Below are 22,417 nucleotides of genomic sequence, written 5' to 3'. Positions count from 1 at the left end.
TTTAGGATGTTTAATGAGCCTGAAAGTTCACTTTTTGAGCAGTCACCTTGATTACTTCCCGGACAATATGGGAGTTGTTAGTGAGGAGCAAGCAGAGCGTTTTCACCAGGACATTAAAGTGGTGGAAAAACGCTACCAAGGCCGCTGGAACACCAGCATGATGGGGGATTACTGTTGGTCACTTCACCGAGAAGTTCAGGAAGCGACTCATCGTAGAAAAAGCTACACAAGAAGCTTGAAAGAAAAAAGAGAAAGAAAATACAAACCAATTCCAGCTGACAAGTGAAACCTATATTAACACATACCATTGTTTTAAGTAGCCTACTGTAAATACAAACCATACTTATGCTGTATCAAAGAGTTTCATTAATTTCCCCGTTTACTGTGTAGCATAGGATTTTTATACTGTATAATAAAAATCATATTGCTCGAAAACTATGGGTGATACAAAAAAGCTAAGGCTATATTTGGATTTAGCTATAAAAATCTATAAAGATCAGCCATCAAAGTAAAAAAACTTTTTTAAAAAAAATTTTTCGTTGGCCTGTGCAATTTTTCGGAAACTGTAACAATTTGTTTGTCTGTACATGTAAATCACATCTACCGATTTCCATCCCATTCGGATAATTCCTTCGTGGTGCGTCGATTTCTTTTTGTCTTAGAGTGTATTTCCCATCACTGCATTTTCATGATTAATATTTGTAATATTTATCTTCCCACTGGCGCCTTGGTGTTCTATAAAATAGTCTTCAGGTCTGTCGCTCGAAAGACAAACGGGGTGGGGGGTAGAAATTAAATGAAATGCAATTTATCTGTAACGAGGCATCGGAGGCCAGAGGTCTGTAATAACAAAATACGAGAAAATGTCCCCGAATAACTTTAGAAATATTATCGGTGGAGTTGCGTTTCTCCCTGTACACAGGGTTATTCATAAAGCATCTCCGTGATTTCGAAGACGGCTGCAAGACACTACGAGACAGAGACAGAAAAAAACATGCTAACGCAGCTTCTGGGAGTGTAGTATTGATTTTGAATATAAGCCAGTACTTTATGACAGGTGTCCTGAGAGAACAGAAAAGGACTCATATATAACACTGGATAATGGAGTTGAGGGGTGATAAAGGTCGAGGTGTTGAAAATAAAAATAAAGATGCAACTGGTGCTGCCATTATATATATCAGTGGACATACCATAATTCTAAGTTTTAACTCGCATTAAAGATGCTATATATGATGAGAGTTTCTGATGCGGCAAATATCAATACGTGAATAACTGGGGGGGGGGGGGGGGAGGAATGGAAGGGAAACGGAATGGGAAAGAGATAGGAAGGAAATGACTTCCAGCCGCGCAAGGCATTGCGGCAATAGAACGGTGAGAGTTAAAAGTTTTTGCCGGACCGGGACTCGAATTCTAATGCTCCGCTTCTCTAGAACGGTTGCCTTAACCATTTTTGTTTTGTTTTTTTCTTTGCCGATCTCATTTTGTTCGTCATCGTTCGTTGCATTTGTTGGGGGCCGATGTCCCATGACACCTGTTCAAGTTCATCGGTGTTCACTCAGCGTTTTTATTACCCTCTGACCGAACACGCTGAGCTACCATGCCGGCTACCACCTCGGCCATTATATCACTCTTCCCGTGACACCTAAATTCCTAACTTCCCGTTCGTCGCTCCTCAACGAATTCCGTCCATTAACCAGCTATTCGCAGATTTCTCATTCCCGTAGGAGCTCGGTCGTTGGTTGTGGATCCGCACTGAAACTTTTGCATTAAAAGCCTTGGTGTCGGTAGAATTATATGGTGTCTGTTCTGTCTGCACGTGCCTGACTAAACATTCACAACTCATATCTATAAATGTCAATCGCTGCTGCTGTAATATTAGCAATTTTCGCCTCACAAACATTAATATACGGTCAATAGTAAACGCCTGCTGGCCTAAAGTTATCGAACAATTGTAAGGTAAAAGAAGTGAACAATCGCACAGCAGCGACAGAATCTATTACTCTTTATCTTTGCCGTTCTTGGGCGATGCCTGTAAATCTCAATGTACATGTATCGATTAATGATAAAAAAAAAGAATTCTGTTGTTTCAAGACAAATGAGGCATTGGGCGCCTCACCTTTTGGTGTTTGTATTCCATGAAAGGCGGACGCGGACTTGCTGCGTTACGCATCAGTATTTTATATTTTATGTGAAAATATTCTGTAAATATGCTAATTGTTATTTCTCCAGTCAGAAAACATTTAGTTACTTGTAACTGATTACGAACAGACACCATCAAGAGGACATTTTGACTGTTATGTATAAAGTATTTAACCACAATGGCCATCTATTGTAATTTAATATGAAAAGGAACGTAGCATTAAAAAACGTGTGTTAAAGATAAGTGTGCTTATTTTAGTAAATTAACCTTGATGATTTACATCTCCTCATTTACTTGAATGATAATTATTTTGTGTTTGTTCATCACCAGAAATTACGATCACGCTGATGGTCCGAACGCAGGATGAGACAGAAGAAACATTATCGTTTTCCTATTATTTCTGAATCAACTCTTTTTTTTAAAAAAAAAAAATTGTGTAGTGTTGCATTTCTTTTAAAGTCTGTAAATACTCTAGTCCCTTAGTGTTGTTACGGGAATGACAACATCGCGACTATAAAAATGGACTGAAATAATAATGTTTTTTCCGAACGATCTCAAATAAATCAATCTGCTGCTCTTATTCAAAATAATCCAACTAGGTATTTAATGCTCAACGTATGTTATTATAATAGCCTAATCAATCCCTGATTATGTTGCCAAGTGGCCCACCAAAATATTCACTTTTTCGACAGTTTTCAAAGAAATATAAAATAACAATTCTTTCTCTTTTCGCCCCCCAAGAGCAACGCTACACTGCCCGCGGGAAGGTGCTATTACAGCTGCCGCCTTTGGAAATCTGTTCACTGGTTTGCCTATCTGGCGGCACGACCTAATCCGACGCGAAGGTACAGAGCCGATGACTTGCCTACATGTTCTGATTCACGTGCCACCTCTTGGAGTGCTCCGCAATAAGCCGCCGCACTATTATGAATAGAAACTTGGAGAGATGCTTAATCTACACTACTGGCCATAAAAATTGCTACATGAGGAAGAAATGCAGATGATAAACGGCTATTCATTGGACAAATATATTATACTAGAATTGACATGTGATTATATTTTCACACAATTTGGGTGCATAGATCCTGAGAAATCAGTACCCAGAAGAATAACCTCTGGCCGTAATAACGGCCTTGATACGGCTGGGCATTGAGTCAAACAGAGCTTTGAAGGCGTGTGCAGGTACAGCTGCCCATTCAGCTCCAACACGATACCACAGTTCATCAAGAGCAGTGACTGGCGTATTGAGACGAGCCAGTTGCTCGGCCGCCATTGACCAGACGTTTTCAATTGGTGAGAGATCTGGAGAACGTGCTGGCCAGGGCAGCAGTCGAGCAATTTCTGTATCCAGAAAGGCCCGCACAGGACCTGCAACATGCGGTCGTGCATTATCCTGCTGAAATGTAGGATTTCGCAGGGCCGGCCGTTGTGGTCGAGTGGTTCTAGGCGCTTCAGTCTGGAACCGCGCGACCGCTGCGGTCGCAGGTTCGAATCCTGCCTCGGTCATGGATGTGTGTGATGTCCTCAGGTTAGTTAGGTTTAAGTAGTTTCTAAGTTCTAGGGGACTGATGACCTCAGATGTTAAGTCCCATAGTGCTCAGAGCCATTTGAACCATTTTTTGATTTCGCAGGGATCGAATGAAGGATAGAGCTACGCGTCGTAACACATTTGAAATGTAACATCCACTGTTCAAAGTGCTGTCAATCCGAACAAGAGGTGACCGAGACGTATAACCAATAGTACGCCACACCATCACACAGGGTGATATGCCAGTTTGGTGGTGACGAATACACGCTTCCAACGTGCGTTCAGCGCGATGTCGCCAAACACGGATGCGACCATCATGACGCTATAAAAAAGAACCTGGATTCATGCGAAAAAATGCAGCAATGTCGCGATACGATAAACCACAATCGCGATAGGCTGCAATCCGACCTTTATCAAAGTCGGAAAAGTGATGTTACGCATTTCTCCTCCTTACACGAGGCATCACAACAACGTTTCACCAGGCAACGACGGTCAACTGCTGTTTGTGTATGAGAAATTGGTTGGAAACTTTCCTCATGCCAGCACGTTGTAGGTGTCGCCACCGGGGCCAATCTTGTGTGAATGCTCTGGAAAGCTAATCATCTGCATATCACAGCACTTTTTCCTGTAGGTTAAATTTCGCGTCTGTAGCACGTCATCTTCGTGGTGTAACAATTTTAATGGCCAGTAGTGTAGTTTTCGCGCAGTGGTCTTCTGAAATACCGAAGGGACTTACGAATAATGTTGTTTCGGTTAGGGCCGTTACCTGTTCGGCGTGCTGAGACGCGGCAGGAGCGCGGTAGGCTTCCTGGCGGGAGCCGGAGGCGGCTGCGGAGGTGACTGCGGGTGCAGTGGCGCTGCGCGGGGGCGGTGGCGGCCGCACCTCGAGGCGCACGGCGTGCTGCTGCTGCTGGGGCGGCTCGGTGGGGTAGTCGCGGCGCGGCCGGGGCACGTCCACCGGGTGCTGCAGCTGCAGGTGCTCGCGCCGCAGCTGCCGGATCAGCCGCGCCTCCTCCTCGCTCATATCGTCGCCGCCGCCGCCGCCGCCGCCGCCGCGGCCCGCCGCCGCCTCGTCCGCTGAGCTGCCCTGCTGCAGAAGCACGGCACGAGGCTCGTCTCAGGTTGACACTCGAATCAGAAGTCATATACACTGGTGTGCAAAACATAAGGAAGAAAGCAACTTCCGCATGATGTGTTATTTCCAAGTATCACAGCCGGATCAAACTTGGACGTCCGTTCCGGTAGCTGAGTGGTCAGCGTGACGGATTGCCGTCCTACGGGCCCGGCTGGGTCGGCAATTTTCTACACTCAGGGACTGGGTGTTGTGTTGTCTTCATCATCATTTCATCTCCAGCCGGCGCGCAGGTCACCCAATGTGGCGGCGAGTGTAATAAGACCAGCACCAAGGCGGTCGGACCTGCCCCGTAAGGGGCCTCTCGGCCAATGCCGCCAAACGCCCATTTCCATTTTCCACCAAACTCGGACCATACTTTGAAAGAACTGCTAATATCTAATGGCTCCCACAGCTTTAGCAACAGCGCTGTGCAAAACGTTGGAAGAATGGAACCTTTCCCCTGGGGGCCGTCAAACTTGTCGAGGTAGTGCAGAACGGCGACTCATATCTGAACACAATGCGACGAATTCATCGGCAGTCCATGCTTCCTGGCCACATCAACACTCCATATGCAGCCGTTTGTGTTCAGGTGTTGACGGCAGCCTACGCATGGATAGTAATTACTTCTGGCGGCGGCTGCTAGTCTCTGACCAGTGGAGCAGAATGACGCAGAATGTCGCAGGAAGCCCATTTCTTGTTGCCAGATGTGAAGGGGCTACGACGTTCTTGGTGAAGAATACGGCGATTCTCTCTTGTGGTGCTCAGACGTGGTCGACCGGAACCTTCACGACGAGTGTGTCTGTCCTCACGTTGCCATACAGTACAACGTCGTGTCACTGTGTAAGAGGTCCATGATTAAAGAATTTGTTGCTATCGCGCTCGAGCAGATGTAATTTCGATGGATTGCTCACGCGCTGCCTGCGATATGTAAGCTATAAGAGAATCTCAGACCAGAGAGCAGTGTTCACTGCAGTACGAACTGTGTAGCAGTAGGAGTAAGTTGTTGCTAGCGAGCAGTCGTGTGTGTGGAGTTGGTTGGGCCGGTCGTGCGGAGCGATGGCGGTGCCTCAGCGTTGTAGTATAAGGTAAAAGCAGCCCGGCGCATATGTACTATTGTAATATCAAGTCCCATGTAAATGTTTTTAAAAATAAATCTCTTAATAATAATCTTTCTTATAAAAATTAACCTTTCACAATCATTCAACTCAGTTTAAAGATTTTTACTAATTTCTCCAATCCATGGTCATCCTAATTATTGTAAACAAAAATCAGTTGTTTCTTTTTATACATGACAAATCTATCGGCCAGCATTGCACTGAGCTGCGCCAGAAAAATTTCTTATAGGAGCAGATATATACGCGTTATCCGGCGACCTTATTGAGGTAAGATTTTTCAATTTATTCAGAATGAATTTTCAGGGCCATGACGCAGCACTGCTGACGTCCAAAATTTACCAGTTTAAATTCACAGTCAATTATTGAAAGGTTATAAGTGAGTCGCAATTTAATTGAGAGGTTAGTAACATTGTATTATTGGTAGGTTACGGAATTCATTTACTGGGAGGTTACGATGAATTTGAATTATATACTTACATTTTTTACTGTTGGGAGGTTATTATAGAATTTATCTGTGAGGAGGTTGCAACTGTCACACCCGAATGCTGAATGCGTCACAAATGTGGGTACTGTAAGATACGACAAGCCGCCCAAACGGGAACTCAAAATGAAGCCCCTTTCAAGCTCTGTCAGGAGCTGACAACGCTGTCTGTCAAGCGTACGCGGCATTTCCGTGGCCTTTGCAAATGGTTCAAATGGCTCTGAGCACTATGAGACTCAACTGCTGTGGTCATAAGTCCCCTAGAACTTAGAACTACTTAAACCTAACTAACCTAAGGACATCACACACATCCATGCTCGAGGGAGGATTCGAACCCGCGACCGTAGCGGTTGTGCGGTTCCAGACTGTAGCGCCTTTAACCGCTCGGCCACTCCGGCCGGCGTGGCCTTTGCAGTGATCACTTAACATGTGTCACTGTTCAAACCACTTCCGTAACCCATTAGTCTTGGTAATAACACTAAAGAAGTCGAGAGGCCGTTATACCTATCGCAGAGAATTTGAACTCAATTCATTTACACAGGTGTGCACCAAGTTGTATGAATATGTGACCATGCAGTCTGTGAGCTTACTTCTTTGGCAGGGAGTGTATTAATACTATTTATTACTATTTATCATAAAAAATCATCATCATTTCTTATGTAACTATCATGTCAACGGCAGTGTGTGTGTATGCACAACGGGGGCCCGATGTAAGAAAAGTCCTGAAAAATGTCGTATTACCGCCCTGAGCTGCTGGTATAATGCTGTATCTCTACAACCAGTTTCAGTCGCCTGACCATCATCAGGTTCAGAAAAGTATTCGCACATCATTCTAGGCGAAATATGATGCTGCGGATACTTTTATAAACCTGACGGCAGTCATTCAACTGAAACTGTACACGATGTTCGAATTTCCCGTCATAAACTTGTAGGAACTGTGGAGGGGAGTGAGTACATAATATTTTGAACAGAAACCAATCTCCAGAAACGTATCGTTTCTGTGGTGGTGGTTAGTGTTTAACGTCCCGTCGACAACGAGGTCATTAGAGACGGAGCGCAAGCTCGGGTTAGGGAAGGATTGGGAAGGAAATCGGCCGTGCCCTTTCAATGGAACCATCCCGGCATTTGCCTGAAACGATTTAGGGAAATCACGGAAAACCTAAATCAGGATGGCCGGAGACGGGATTGAACCGTCGTCCTCCCGAATGCGAGTCCAGTGTGCTAACCACGGCGCCACCTCGCTCGGTTGTATCGTTTCTGTGCTACAGCTGTTTGTTAACATGTTTGCTAGATAGGGTAGTCACGTTGGGGGATCGATACGTCGGATCAGATGTCATTTAACGTCTATCGTAACTCTCTGACCTGCTTCGAGCTTCATTCACGCGTGTGTGAGTGCTAGAACAACGTGGTTGAGTACAGAATATAACGACATTATGCCTCTGAATGGCCAAGCTCACAGTAATGTCTGTTCGTCGCCTTCATCACGATCGTTCTCCACAACGTTCGGCTATATCACAAACCCATTTCGCCACAACTACGCAACGGCTTCGAGAAAGGATACTTTCACCATCAGAGGGCGTGACTGTGGCGCTTAAAGGAGACACTGGTTACCCAAACTGAAAGAAGCCGTACTGCATCACGTTGAAGAGAAACTGTCAACAAGTACACGAGCAGTTTCTTTAGCTATTAATGAGTGAAATTGTAAAACAAGTGATATACGGGTCACAATTAATCAATTACTTGTCAATGTAGTCGCATTACTAACATGTTTTCAAGTGGTTGTGTAAGTAGCGTGAATAAAAGGTCGCTATGTGTAAGAAGCATGAAGCGCACTTGGAATGTATCCTGATGGCTAAAAGAGCCACGTGCACTTTGAATAAGAAAATGCTATCTGATACTGAAATCAGCGTAAAAGATTGGGTCGCCACCAACTCTAGCCACGCGACAAATAAGAGGTTGCGTTGAGTCGGAAAATTATTTAATTTCTTCATTCGAAAAACTTACAAAAGAACAGTAATTGTAAAGTCACTTATAAAGAATGGGATGTAATTGTTAATATGATCCAGGCACTGTTCCCGTGAATAAAATATTGAATAAAGTAAAGAGTGCGTGAACACTGCATAAGTGCAGCTTGCAGCAACATTCTTGAAAAGAAGATCTATTCCAGAGGAACTGTTTCAAATAAAGAAAAGGACACTAATTATTGGACCTGTGCACATGGAAACGCTATGGATTGGCTAACAAGGATAACTACAAGGTAAATGGCGTAGGTAACGGAGACGTAACGTCGGTACACTGTATAAGATTGGAGGGAAAATTATTTATTCCTTAAAACATTGATATAATGCTGTTGCCTGGTAATATGTTTCACAACAGACTCGTGTGCCCACGTGGTTCGCGGAGACACAATTTCTATGTAACATGGCCAAATTTTAGTAACATCAAACCACGCAGTCGCGAGCAATGAACATTTTTGGAGGACACATTTGAATAGACAAATGATAATGGCAGAGGGCCAACAAACTCTAATATTAACCCATGTGGATGGTTTCCACCGGACATAAAGTAATGAGACAAAGAAAATTCACAAAGAAGCAAAAATTACCAAGATTCGTAAAAGACTAGAATGCACACACGCGCAGTTGTAGGCACACAAACATTCACACTGAACCGAGGGCGCTTCAACATATCCAACACCTTTGTGCTACGTTATTCTTACGGATCAAAGTCAAGTCTGCACTAGGAATCGAACTGAAAGTCTGTAAAAGCCTTGCATTCATTGCCGCGACCCAGCAAATCAGTCTTTATAAGATGAAACAAGAGACCAAAAGCTAAAAGCTCCCCTCTTGCTATGAGACAACGCGCCACGCGGTTAAGTGAACTCACCCTTCTTCGAAGAGACCTCGGCTGCAGACCCTCGGGGAGCTGGAAGCAGACTGACCCTTTTACACACTCCAAAGTCTCCCACGTGACCCCGTGGCCAGGAAAACCCAGAGATGAGGCTTCCGCCACCAACCTAACACCGGTAACTTTCACACAAGGGGAGCAAACCTCTTTGCCTATCTGAAAACTACAAGGGTTGGCCATTATGTACGACTACCGCTGATTCTCTGCAGCAGACTAAACCACTATATAGCAAAATGAAACACACGCATATGCCAGAGAGTTCTGTACCACTGGAAAGGAATTAAAATGATAATGTTCAAAAATGTGTGTGAAATCTTATGGGACTTAACTGCTAAGGTCATCAGTCCCTAAGCTTACACACTACTTAACCTAAATTATCCTAAGGACAAACACACACAGTCCATGCCCGAGGGAGGACTCGAATCTCCGCCGGGACCAACCGCACAGTCCATGACTGCAGTGCCTTAGACTGCTCGGCAAAAATGATAATGAAAGGGGACCATAGGACCCGACGGCCAGAGTAGCCGTGCGATTCTAGGCGCTACAGTCTGGAGCCGAGCGACCGCTCCAGTCGCAGGTTCGAATGGTGCCTCGGGCATGGATGTGTGTGATGTCCTTAGGTTAGTTAGGTTTAATTAGTTCTAAGTTATAGGCGACTGATGACCTCAGAAGTTAAGTCGGATAGTGCTCAGAACCATTTGAACCATAGGACCGTTTCAGCTGGAGTGCAGAAATAGTACGTTTCTGGACATGGGATCCAGCTTAAAATATTACTTACAAACTTGCCTGTACAAGTACAGGAAGTTCGTAATGGGAACTTCTGAACACCCGGTAGAAGTCCTGAAGTTCCTAACTGATCGGGTCAAATAAATAAGATATTGCAGAATGAGCCAAACTGAGCGTGGGTAGGCAGAAATGAGCGGCAGTGCTTACCGTGCTGCAGCAGTTGACGCCCTCGTCGTGGCTGGGGCTGGGGGTCACCTCGAGGCTGTCCTCCTGGCTGAGCTTCCCGTTGATGTCGGTGCTGTTGAGGCTGCTGACGTCGGCGTCGTGGTCGGCGCTGGACGCCTCGGGCAGCCCGTCGTCCAGGCCGTCGTGCGGCGAGCGCTCCCCGTCGAGGGCGAATCGCCGGTAGCCGGGGTCCCCGTCGCGCACCCTGACGCGATCCACATCGGCGCCCCGCCTGGCGCGCAGCGCACTTCGCGATCCCACCTCCCTGCCCGTGAGTGCCTCCTCGTCCAGGCTGGAGTCGGCCAGCATGTCCTCGCGGCTGGAGCTGGCCGGCACGTCGAGGCTGTTGCACGAGCTGAGTTCCTCGCTCTGGCTGGTCGCTCGCCGATCGTCCGCGTCAGAGAAGTCGAGGCTCTCTTCCTTGCCGTTGGCCAGCGGGAAGAGCAGCTCGGCGTCGGAATCCGGGCGGCGGTCTCCCTCTATGATGCAGCGGATGGCCTCCTCGCACTGGCTGAGGCGTCGCTTGTTCTCTACGTCGGACACTGCCTGCCCTCCGGAGGGCGCGTCGCCGTGCCCGCGGCCCCGCAGGAAGTAACAGCCGCCTCCGCCTCCGCCTCCGCCGCCGCCGCCACCGGTCGCACCCTCCGCCTCGTCCACGCTGGAGCACTCCGCGTCGTCGCGCCGCCAGTACCCGTCGCGGCTGCCGCTCGGGGACGCCAGCTCGCCTTCGGGCTCCGCTGAGGCTGCTGCAGCTGCGGCCTCCGGATGCGGCGAGCGGCGCCCGTTGAGGACAGTGGCGCCGGCGGCGGCGGCGGCGGCGGCGACGTCCGCGGCGTCGTCGTCGTCGTCCTCCTCGAGCGTGACGGCGAGCTCGTGCAGGCGCGACAGGCGGTGTCCGTCGGAGCGCGACCGCTCGAGCGGCGGCGGCTCCACGGGCAGGCTGGGCAGCGACACGACGCGCACCAGCGCGGGCGGCGCCGGCGGCAGGAAGTCGGGCGGCGGCTCGTCCAGCCTGCGACACGGCACACACACGTATACCACCAGTCTCTCCGACAGCATAGTGTCTTTCATTTATAAGAAAACATGTTTCGAGGTCTACAGGGTGGTCCATTGATCGTGACCGCACGAAATATCTCACGAAATAAGCGTGAAACGAAAAAACTACAAAGAACGAAACTCGCTTAGCATGAAGCGGGAAACCAGATGGCGCTATGGTTGGCTCGCTAGATGGCGCTGCTATAGGTCAGACGGATATCAACTGCGTTTTTTTTTAAAAATAGGAACCCTCATTTTTTATTATGTAAAGAAATATGAATGTTTTAGTTGGACCACTTTTTTCGCTTTGTGATACATGGCGCTGTAATAGTCACAAACATATGGCTCACAATTTTAGACGAACAGTGGGTAACAGGTAGGATTTTTACATTAAAATACAGAACGTACGTATGTTTGAACATTTTATTTCGGTTGTTCCAATGTGATACATGTACCTTTGTGAACTTATCATTTCCGAGAACGCATGCTGTTACAGTGTGATTACCTCTAAATACCAGCCGTGCGGTTCTAGGCGCTACAGTCTGGAGCTGAGCAACCGCTCCGGTCGTAGGTTCGCATCCTGCCTCGGGCATGGATGTGTCTGATGTCCTTAGGTTAGTTAGGTTTAATTAGTTCTAAATTCTAGGCAAATAATGACCTCACAAGTTAAGTCGCGTAGTGCTCAGAGCCATTTTGAGACTCTAAATACCACACTAATGCAATAAATGCTCAAAATGATGTCCGTCAACCTCAATGCATTTGGCAATACGTGTAACGACATTCCTCTCAACAGCGAGTAGTTCGCCTTTCGTAATGTTCGCACACGCATTGACAATGCGCTGACGCATGTTATCAGGCGTTGTCGGTGGATCATGACAGCAAATATCCTTCAACTTTCCCCACAGAAAGAAATGGTTCAAATGGCTCTGAGCACTATGGGACTCAACTGCTGAGGTCATTAGTCCCCTAGAACTTAGAACTAGTTAAACCTAACTAACCTAAGGACATCACAAACATCCATGCCCGAGGCAGGATTCGAACCTGCGACCGCAGCGGTCTTGCGGTTCCAGACTGCAGCGCCTTTAACCGCACGGCCACTTCGGCCGGCCACAGAAAGAAATCCGCGGACGTCAGATCCGGTGAACGTGCGGCCACGGTATGGTGCTTCGACGACCAATCCACCTGTCATGAAATATGCTATTCAATACCGCTTCAACCGCACGCGAGCTATGTGCCGGACATCCATCATGTTGGAAGTACATCGCCATTCTGTCATGCAGTGAAACATCTTGTAGTAACATCGGTAGAACATTACGTAGGAAATCAGCATACATTGCACCATTTAGATTCATCAGGTTGCCCTCCATGGAGTAGGTGCACGCAACGACTCTGGTTATATTGGGTTAGATAGGGCAGTAATCAGTCGTAGAATTAAGTTGCTTTAATATGACATTTATAGTCACAACGCAGATCAGATTTCAACCTGTGTCAGGTCATTATCAATGCAGTGCGGAATTGTAGCAGTCGTTCGTGCTCGTGTAAGCATTCACTTGAGCACGAACAACTGCTACAATTCCGCATTGCATTGATAATGACCTGACACAGGTCGAAATCTGATTCTGCGTTGTGGCTATAAATGTCATATTAAAGCAACTTAATTCTACGACTGATTGCTGCTCTATCCAACCCACCATTTAGATTGCCATCGATAAAATGGGGGCCAATTATCATTCCTCCCGTAATCCCGCATCATACATAACCCGCCAAGGTCGCTGATGTTCCACTTGTCGCAGCCATCGTGGATTTCTCGTTGCCCAATAGTGCATATTATGCCGGTTTACGTTACCGCTGTTGGTGAATGACGCTTCGCCGCTAAATAGAACGCGAGCAAAAAATCTGTCATCGTCCAGTAATTTCTCTTGTGCCTCGTGGCATAACTGAACACGACGTTCAGAGTCGTCGCCATGCAATTCCTGGTGCACGGAAATATGGTACGGGTGCAATCGATGTTGATGTAGCATTCTCAACACCGACTTTTTAGAGATTCCCGATTCTCGCGCAATTTGTCTGCTACTGATGTGCGGATTAAAACACCTACTTGGGCATCATCATTTGTTGCAGGTCGTGGTTGACGTTTCACGTGTGGCTGAACACTTCCTCTTTCCTTAAATAACGTAACTATGCGGCGAACGGTCCGAACACTTGGATTATCTCGTCCAGGATGCCGAGCAGCATACATAGCACACGCCCGTTGGGCGTTTTGATCAAAGCAGCCATACATCAACACGATATAGACCTTCTCCGCAATTGGTAAACGGTCCATTTTAACGCAGGTAATGTATCACGAAGCAAATACCGTCCGCACTGGCGGAATGTTACGTGATACCACGTACTTATACGTTTGTGACTATTACAGCGCCATCTATCACAAAGCGAAAAAAGTGGTCCAACTAAAACATTCATATTTCTTTACGTACTACACGAATATGTAATTAAAAATAGGGGTTCCTATATAAAAAGACGCAGTTGATATCCGTTTGACCTATGGCAGTGCCATCTAGCGGGCCAACCATAGCGCCATCTAGTTTCCCCTTCAAGCTAGACGAGTTCCGTTCTTTGTATTTTTTTAGTTTGGTGCTTATTTCGTGAGATACTTGGCCCGGTCACTATCAATGGACCACCCTGTATACTTCACAGTCCAGTAACATTGAAGTGACTACCGCCTATGTTCGACTAGCAATAACCACTCACCAGGAGGCACTAGGAGTGGAGTATATATCCAGCGTGTCGTGTGGAAGCGGAGAAACAGTGCAGTCTTTGTGGTAAATCGGAAATGGAGCGATTTATCTCACGTGCAAAAGTGAACCATCATTGGCTTTCGGGCCGGCATTTCCCAAACGCCTAAGTCTGTAAACTGCTTGCGTCCCACCGTGGTTAGAATATACTGTGCGTGGCAAAATGACACTATGAAAAACCAGCGCAGAGACAACTGTGGTGCACCACGGGCCGTAGATACCGGGGATGAACGACGGCTCTGGAGGTGTGTATGGCCGAACAGACGTGCAGCTACTGAGCAACTGACCGCCCAGATTAATCGAGTGGCTACCGACAGTGTCTCCTCGTGGACCATTCAGCGAACGCAGCTGCGTATGGAACACCTCAGGAGGTGCCTGCTTCACGCACTCTTGGTGACTGCTGTTCATTGGCGACAAAGGCTGGAATTTGCGCGCCGATACCGCAACTGGACGTTTACTGAGTGGCCACAGATGGCCTTTGCAGATAAATCATGTTTCATGCTCCATCTGACAGATGTGTGATGGCATGCACGATCCTGAAACAATCGTCGGAATGGGTTCATGCCGGAAGAGAGTCTTATGGTCCAGGGAATGCTTACGTGGCATTCCCTGGGTGTTCTCGTCATGCTGGGAGGCATAGTGGATGTTACGGCGCTCGCTTATTTCCAGGTCCGTATCGATCTTAGTGCTGAGTTTTTACTCAGATGGCGCTTTGAGGTTAGGCGGTTGTTTCCGTGTGTGATCGCTGGCCGGGGTTACCTGGAGGCGTGTGAAGAGGTGAGAGGTGGCTGGCTAGGCGTGAAGACACTTCGGCTCGGCTGGGGTTGTTGTTTGTGTCTGGATGCCGAGTGGGGCCCGATGGGAAGACCGGACCGTGATTTTACGGTTAATAGTGTGGATAGCGGCGTGGCGTGCCGTTTAACTTGATTCGCAAGCGGAGCAAAATCTCGCCTGTTGTAGTTTGTCGAGCCTGAGTTTGAAATACCTTCTATGTGCGGCGGGATGTCATTTCGTCCTGTCCATCTGTCGCTGGGATTGCTATGCTCGTTTACCGTCCCATGGATGTATATCGATGGGCTACGCTGCTCTCCATACTCTGCTAAACGCTGGTGATGGAAGTGCGTCGTTCTGGGTGCTTTTTGTTTGATCTTCAAGTGCATAGTCTTCGAGTGGCACTCCTTAGAATTTGTCTAGCGCAGTTAGATTGGAGTTTATTTGTCTTGTGGTGCTTCCGCTTTCCGTCAACGAAGGTTAAGCTTGATTCGGCACTCCGTACGATGCTTGGCACCTCAGCAGGCGGGTCGGAGCCACCTTCGCGACTAAACGGAAACCTTTGGACTGAGAGGTCTTGTTTTGCATATTGTTTATAAATTGTTGTTTTGGTATTAAGTTGGCTGAGGTTTCATATGGATTTCCTGGGATTTGGTCCGTTGACCGGCCTGGGCTAGATCTCGATATTTTAAAGGTCGGTCCTTGTTTTGGCTTAGTACGATTTTGGTTTACTGCCTGGTGGTTCTGGTAGTACGCCGGGTCGCTGTGGTTGTGTTGCATTTTGTATGGGGCTGTGTGCTCGAAGCCGTGGAGTACCATTTGTGTGAACTGCTTCACTGGGGAGTACTGATCGGGCCATTCTTGGTTTTCTTGTATGAAATAATATTATTATTATTTTAAAGTAACATTATCATTTAAATGATTTAATTCTTGTTGCGTTAATTGCAACTTGGGTACTGAAAAATTTAGTAGTGTATTTACGCAAGATTTAATAGTGGCACATGCCCCTTTACGTTTCAGAATCTGTTAATTACCGAAAGACCTTAAGCTCATACTCATATGTGATTTTCTTAAATTATTGTATTTTTATGTCATGTTATTGTTTTTAAATTTGCTGATCACTGGTGTACTGTTACAAGTATTAAAATGTTTCAGGTAGCTATTACTTGGGTGGAACGCGCGGAACCGCAACAGAGAGAGTAGTTGCGTGCCTTAGGTGTCCGTTGTTGGCGCGGCCTGGTGTCCGTTGTTTGTTTTGGTGCACCTGAGTGCAGTATTGTGTTGCCTCCTCCCTTGCGGCCCCGTCGTGCTCTTCTCATAAACATTTCCTTCAAGACACTTTAGTTAATTTTGTGCTAGTATTATTTTAATTTTTTGCATTGGTAAAATTGTGCGGCCTTCACTATGCACACTGTTTGTCATAATGTCTCATATATCATGATGTGCGTGTGTAATGGTGCAATAAATGGATGATTGTTATTTCTGTTGGCGCCCTTCATGCCTCCTTTCTTGTCCCTATTGGTACGCTATCCTTGTACTTGTGTTGGTAACCCACATCAGTGGATCAACAAAAATATGCATCTATCCTTGATGACCATGTCAATCCCTATATGTAGCTTGTTTTCTCTCGGCACGATGGCATTTACCAGCAGGACAATGCAACGTGTCACACAGGTCGCAACGCACGTGCGCGGCCCGAAGAGTACCAGTATGAGTTTACCGTATTCCCCCCGCCACCAGACTCTCGTGATTTATATCCGACCTCGATCGGGCTGTTCGTGCCATGGATGCTCAACCGAGAAACTTAAGGTCGGATTCGGCATGACTCTACATCCCTGTACGTAACTTTCTTCGCCTCACTGACTTGGTTTCTGCAGGTCACGCAGCGATTCGAACTGCAAAAGCTGGTTAATCACGCTTTTGATAGGTTGTCACATCAATGTGGCTGCGTAGTGTGTAAAGGAAATTATTTTGCGTCTGAAAAGTTCGGTGAAGCGTCTCAGGAGATAAAGGGAACAAGAATTACAAACAAAATGCCTTTAATGGTCTTCAGACTTAGCTATAACACACTTCTGACATCGGTTGTAAAGCTCTTGGAAATCAAGCAAATGCTTCTTGTCGAATTGCTCGAAGCACCGTGATCGCACGTTGCTGGATATCCGCAACGTCTTCGCATATTATTGAATAATAGCGCTTTCAGTATCTTTGCTTATTTTCAACCCATCTGCTTTCATTCTCAAAAACATCTTGCACTACCTGGATGTTGTCTGTGATTATACGCGCTGTGCAGAAAACGGCTCACCCCCGACAGTGTCCTTTCCGTCTCTAAAGAGTTTACACCACACAAACACACGATTTCTACCTCTCTGCTTAAATTTCGTATACTTACACTGAAGTTCCCATGAATCTTCGTCGCCATTTCCCTACTTTGAAGGAAAACTTCTTCCTAACGCGTGGCTCCGTTTTGCGCTCCAGTTTGTAACTGCACGAGTGCTATGTACGTTTGCGGATGATCGTCGGCTGTCTTCGAGTATTAGAACAGAAGAGCTAAAGATAGGCAACGACAGCGTAAGCACTATTGTCCAAGAACATTCTCAGACGCTCCGGATGTCCAGCATTGCCTAACCATGGTGCTCTGAGCGATTCCGTAAGAAGCGTTTGCTGATAGTTTCCATCAGCTTTATGAGTGATTTTGTTGTGTGTTGTAGCTAATGGTGATTACTTTGAAGATTAGTAGAGTTATTTTTTTTGTAACTATTGTTTCCTTTGTTTCCAGAGACCATTTCTTAACTTTTCGGACGCACCTTGTATTGCACATATTTTATTTGGTGATATGTAGTGTTTCCTGGCAACGGATTTAAGTTAGTTAGTTACTTACGTATAGCCGTGACTTATCACGTACTTTCATTTTCGTAACTAAGTCATAAATCACTTCACTTAAACGTACTGCCAGGTAGCACTACGGATCGCCTAGCAAAAATCTATAACTAAGTAATTTTCTTCATACTGTAGACCATTCACGATGTCTCAATGAATAAGCGAAACATGTTTCGTTACAAACAAAATAAACCTTCATTTCGTAACAAATCATTTCTGGACGCTATTATAGTCGTCTCGGTCAGTTTCTGACTGCAAGGCGAAGGATTTTTTTTTCAGCCAGAATATAATGCGCCGATCTTTCCATATCCTCCTAAATGGGTGCAGGTCGTAGCAGAGTAGGCAGGTTTCAAGGGCGCTTAATTTCTCCATGACGGCCGGTGTTTCCAACATCGTAAAAGTCCTGTCACGAAGCAGCACCTTGCAGGAGTTATGTTACCGGAAGCAGAAAATGCCCAATGAAAGTGCCCACATTCTGCTCCTGTTTCCAATTGTCTCGAAGGCCTAAACGTAGATAAATTCGTGCAGCGTTTTGGGAGTTGACGAACTCGAGGAGTCGGACGGCAGGCCTCGTGGTGTGTAGAAGACATGTGTTTGGTGGGGCAGAACTGGAGTTTTCATTACTTATTTGTTAGGTAGGGAGGAGGTGACCCATCGTGATCAACCTAGTGACGTGTTGCAGCACCGAAGACAGACACAATCCGGAGCGCGTTAGCAGGTTAGCTCGTGGAATTAGGCTTAGCAACATTCATGTATCTATCGCCCAGTGTTGCGCAATACTGTCCGGAAACCTGTTCGGTAAAGAGAGACCCCAGGACAGGGCATTGAGTCATTAGCTAGCTGCAGGAGGTGTTCGATAAAAATGACGGATTTGTTTGGGTTTTTCATTGGTTTATCTACATGATAAACATATTGAAGGAGCTGCTGTAGAAGAATGGCTGCCAATATTAACAATGTAGTGAACACAGTTGCGAAATAAACCAGATACTGCCAACTGACTGCAAGTTCTTTTAGGTGTTTTATAATTACTCTACTCTTACTGCCAAAAGCATGTACAACGACGATGAGTCACATACCACAAGACAATGGACACGTCGTAATGTCACGGATTACTTGGAATCAGAGAACGCCGCACATACAAGTACAAAAGTATGCAACTCAGTGAGACGTTCAATACCCTCCGTTCCAGCGTGATGTCTGCATAGTGTTCGTGGCCAAAATGGAAGCGATCTCAGCTACGTACGACGTGCCAGAAATTCCTTTTCTACTCATTTCGATTCAATACCTCTTTATTAGTTACCTACCGAGTCTTCAGAATTTTTCTCACTAGCGTCTATTGTCTTGTCTGGACTTGTTATCATCCATTTTTCACTTCTATGCAAGGTTACATTTCAGGCAAACACCTTGAGAAAAGACTTCCCAACACTTAACACTATATTAAGTGTTAATGAATTTCTCTCTTCGAGAAGTGCATTTCTTCCCATTGCTAGTCTATATTAAGTGTTAATGAATTTCTCTTTTTCAGAAATGCGTTTCTTCCTATTGCTAGTCTGCATCTTACGTTCTTTCTACTTTGTCCTTCATCCACTGCTTTGCTGCCCAAATAGTCGATTTCAGTGTCTCGTTTCCTAATCTACTTTCTAAAGGAAGACAAAAGGAAAACTAGTTGACGGAACACATCCTGAGACACCATAACATTATCAATTTGATAATGGAGGAAAGTGTGAAGAGTAAAAATCTTAAAGTGATATCAAAGCTTCACTACAGCAAACGGTTCAAATGGATATAGGTTGCAGTAGTTACACAGAGATGAAGAGGCTTGTAGAGGATAAATTAGCGTGGAGAGTTTCATGAAACCAGTCCTGGGGCTGAAAACCAGAATAACATCTTGACAGTGTATTTATTTCCTGGCACTTGTTTGACCGAGTTTTTTTCCTAGATTTGGGCAGTAGCACATCCTGTAGAAAAGTGAACAATTTCTTTCGAAGATTGTACTATGCTGACAAGTGAGTGAGGCAATACACTGGATACATTTGTTAGTGTTGTAGAAACACACCCTCTGCTGTCTTAAGAGACTATAGCGGAACTGAGGTGCCAGATAAATTTTTGTATGAAGTACCATCGCTGTTGCAAATACATACAACCTTCAGCTGTATAATGGAATGACGACAACAAAAATTTGTGCCGGAGTAGGACTCGAACCCTGATTTCCCGCTTGTAGTGAGCGGTCGCCTTACCACCAGGCTATCCAATCATGCTTCACGGCCAAGCCCAAACTTCCATGTAGTCAACCATGTGTCTGCAACCCGCACTCGTACATTCATCATGTCTGAAACTTCCTGGCAGATTAAAACTGTGTGCCGGACCGAGACTCGAACTCGGGACCTTTGCCTTTTCGCGGGCAAGTGCTCTACCAACTGAGCTACCCAAGCATGACTCACGCCCCTTCCTCACAGCTTCACTCCTGCCAGTACCTCGTCTCCTACCTTCCAAACTTTACAGAAGCTCTCCTGCGAACCTTGCAAAACTAGCACTCCTGAAAGGCAAAGGTCCCGAGTTCGAGTCTCGGTCCGGCACACAGTTTTAATCTGCCAGGAAGTTTCGTATCAGCGCACACTCCGCTGCAGAGGGAAAATCTCATTCTGGATTCATCATGTCTGTTTCCGTACAGGGCAGGCATTTTAATTGAAAGTCGCTTGCTCGTTGTAGGTGGATGAATGCGGTATTGCAGTACATGGGTTGTGTGTATGTCTAAACGAATACAGCATCGTACTTCTGAACAACACAGGCGCTGCAATATCGCATATATGCGCCGACAATGAGCAAGTGAGTATCAATTAAAATGTCTCCGCTGTACAGGAATATACATAATGGATGTACGAATGCAGGTTGTAGACACATGGTTGACGATATGGAAGAAAAAAAGTTGTTTTTCCTGTGAATGTGTATTAACAGGATCGTGAACCAGTGTTTGTAATTCTTTCTTGACAAGAGCCATTATTGTCAATTTTAAATTTCTGACATGTATACCGCCTGTGGGCTTCACTAATATAGTAACGCAATTTTTTATATATTTTGGCTGTATATGCCACTGGGCGTAAGTTTCTCGGCGTAAGCGCCATTTGCCTTTTTTGATGTATAACTACATTATTTGTACCAATGCTCCCATACTGTTATAACGGGAGTGTTAATTTCCTTGCTTTTTTTAGTGTTACTCTACCTAAGGACGTTATTAATACCGATAATTTACACGTTGCCTTTGTACGCCAATTGGCACATGTTTCTCGGCACGAGCGCCATCTGCCCTGTTTTCAGAGTAACTACACTCACCGATTACACTCAGTCGGTTGTGAGCTCTGCAAGATCCATGAGCTATTTTATATTAACGTGACAAACCCTAATTCTAGGGCTATGTTTTATTTTTGACACAAGGATCTATGCCAACAACTGTAAAAATGGCGATGGTACATCAGTCCTTACTAATGTAAAATTGTAAGTACCAGTCGTCGTTATCATACTTCTGTAATGCAAGAGTTCTCTAATTTGTCTTAAAATTTATTCTTGGCTTATAAGTTTCATACTTTTCTAATGTAAGCTCCCCCACACAGATCCTCTATGACCTCATTCCTTTCCCCCATCTGCTCCTGTTCCTCGAACATATCCGTATACTCTACACCTCCCGCCGCATTGATCCCCCTCACCCCCTGGTTGCTCCTCTCCTCTCCAACCCCCGCCCTCTGCCCTGCCTTCACCGTTGTGTCCTCCCTACCCTCCATCTGTACACCCTTCATCTCCTTTCTCAAGGTGGCTTCCATCAACTCCCCCTCCCAGATGATGCCCTCTCTCCCTCCATTTATCCCTCCTATCAACTCTGATCCGCACCCCCCCTCCTTTCCTACGTCCTTTTCCTGGGCTCCCTCTCGCCCCCCTTCCATCCTCTTTTTTATCCCCGTCTACCCTCTCGCTGCCCCCCTTCTCTCCCCCGAGTCCTTTTGCATTTCCCCCCTTTGCCTTTTCCCATTCCCTCTCGCGTCTGCCCTGCCCCTCCCCTCCCTTATGAGTCCTCTCCCTCCTTTGGCTCCCGCCCTTTCGGTTTTCCTCTCCTGCTGCCTCCTTGTTCCCCCTCCCCCCCCACATCTGCCCAGGTGCCCCCCCTCCCCCCATCTGCCCTCAGCTATGGTGTGTTATCTTTGTGCCGACATTTTAGTACAGTGTTTACAGTGAGTGATCAATGTTGTATGTCTTCTCCGAAGTGTTGCGAACGGACATCATACTGTCGCTGGGTGTGATTTTTATATCTCTTGCGAACAGAAACCAGACTGTCGCCATGTTTTTTAATTGTCTGTCTAGTATGTTCCCTGTCTGCTTTCTGTGTATTTTATTAGCTTTGCCAACACTTTGCTTTATATTTTAACTTTCCACAATTTTGCGCCGTTTTACAATTTCAGTCACCGTTGTATCGCCTGCTTTTATTGTTCCTAATATTCTTTCTTACGTTTTAAAAAAGTCTGTAGGCTGCAGAGCAGCGTAATAAGCTGCTGCCAGCCCGCCCCCTTCGGGGGGAATCGAAATACAATAAAGGAAAAAAAAACTAATGTAAGCTATGATGTTCATTGCCCTTAGGTTACCTCCTGAAGAAGACAAATTTATATTTGTCGAAACCTAGGTAAAAAAATTTTTTATCCATTGCAACTGGTCGGCTG

General features: G+C 46.1%; 1 protein-coding gene across 1 annotated transcript in view; it reads right to left on the bottom strand.

Annotated features, from left to right (window-relative positions):
- LOC124594114 (Holliday junction resolvase MOC1, chloroplastic) overlaps positions 1–22,417 on the bottom strand; it is a 1,166,819-nt gene that overhangs the window by 519,494 nt on the left and 624,908 nt on the right. Inside the window, exon 7 of the mRNA XM_047132471.1 lies at positions 10,219–11,248. Coding sequence (XP_046988427.1) covers positions 10,219–11,248 — 1,030 coding nt within the window. The remainder of the gene's footprint in view (positions 1–10,218; positions 11,249–22,417) is intronic.

Source organism: Schistocerca americana, chromosome 2 (assembly GCF_021461395.2).
Source record: "Schistocerca americana isolate TAMUIC-IGC-003095 chromosome 2, iqSchAmer2.1, whole genome shotgun sequence".
Lineage (NCBI taxonomy): Eukaryota > Metazoa > Arthropoda > Insecta > Orthoptera > Acrididae > Schistocerca > Schistocerca americana.
This window is presented reverse-complemented; position numbering and strand designations above follow the sequence as displayed.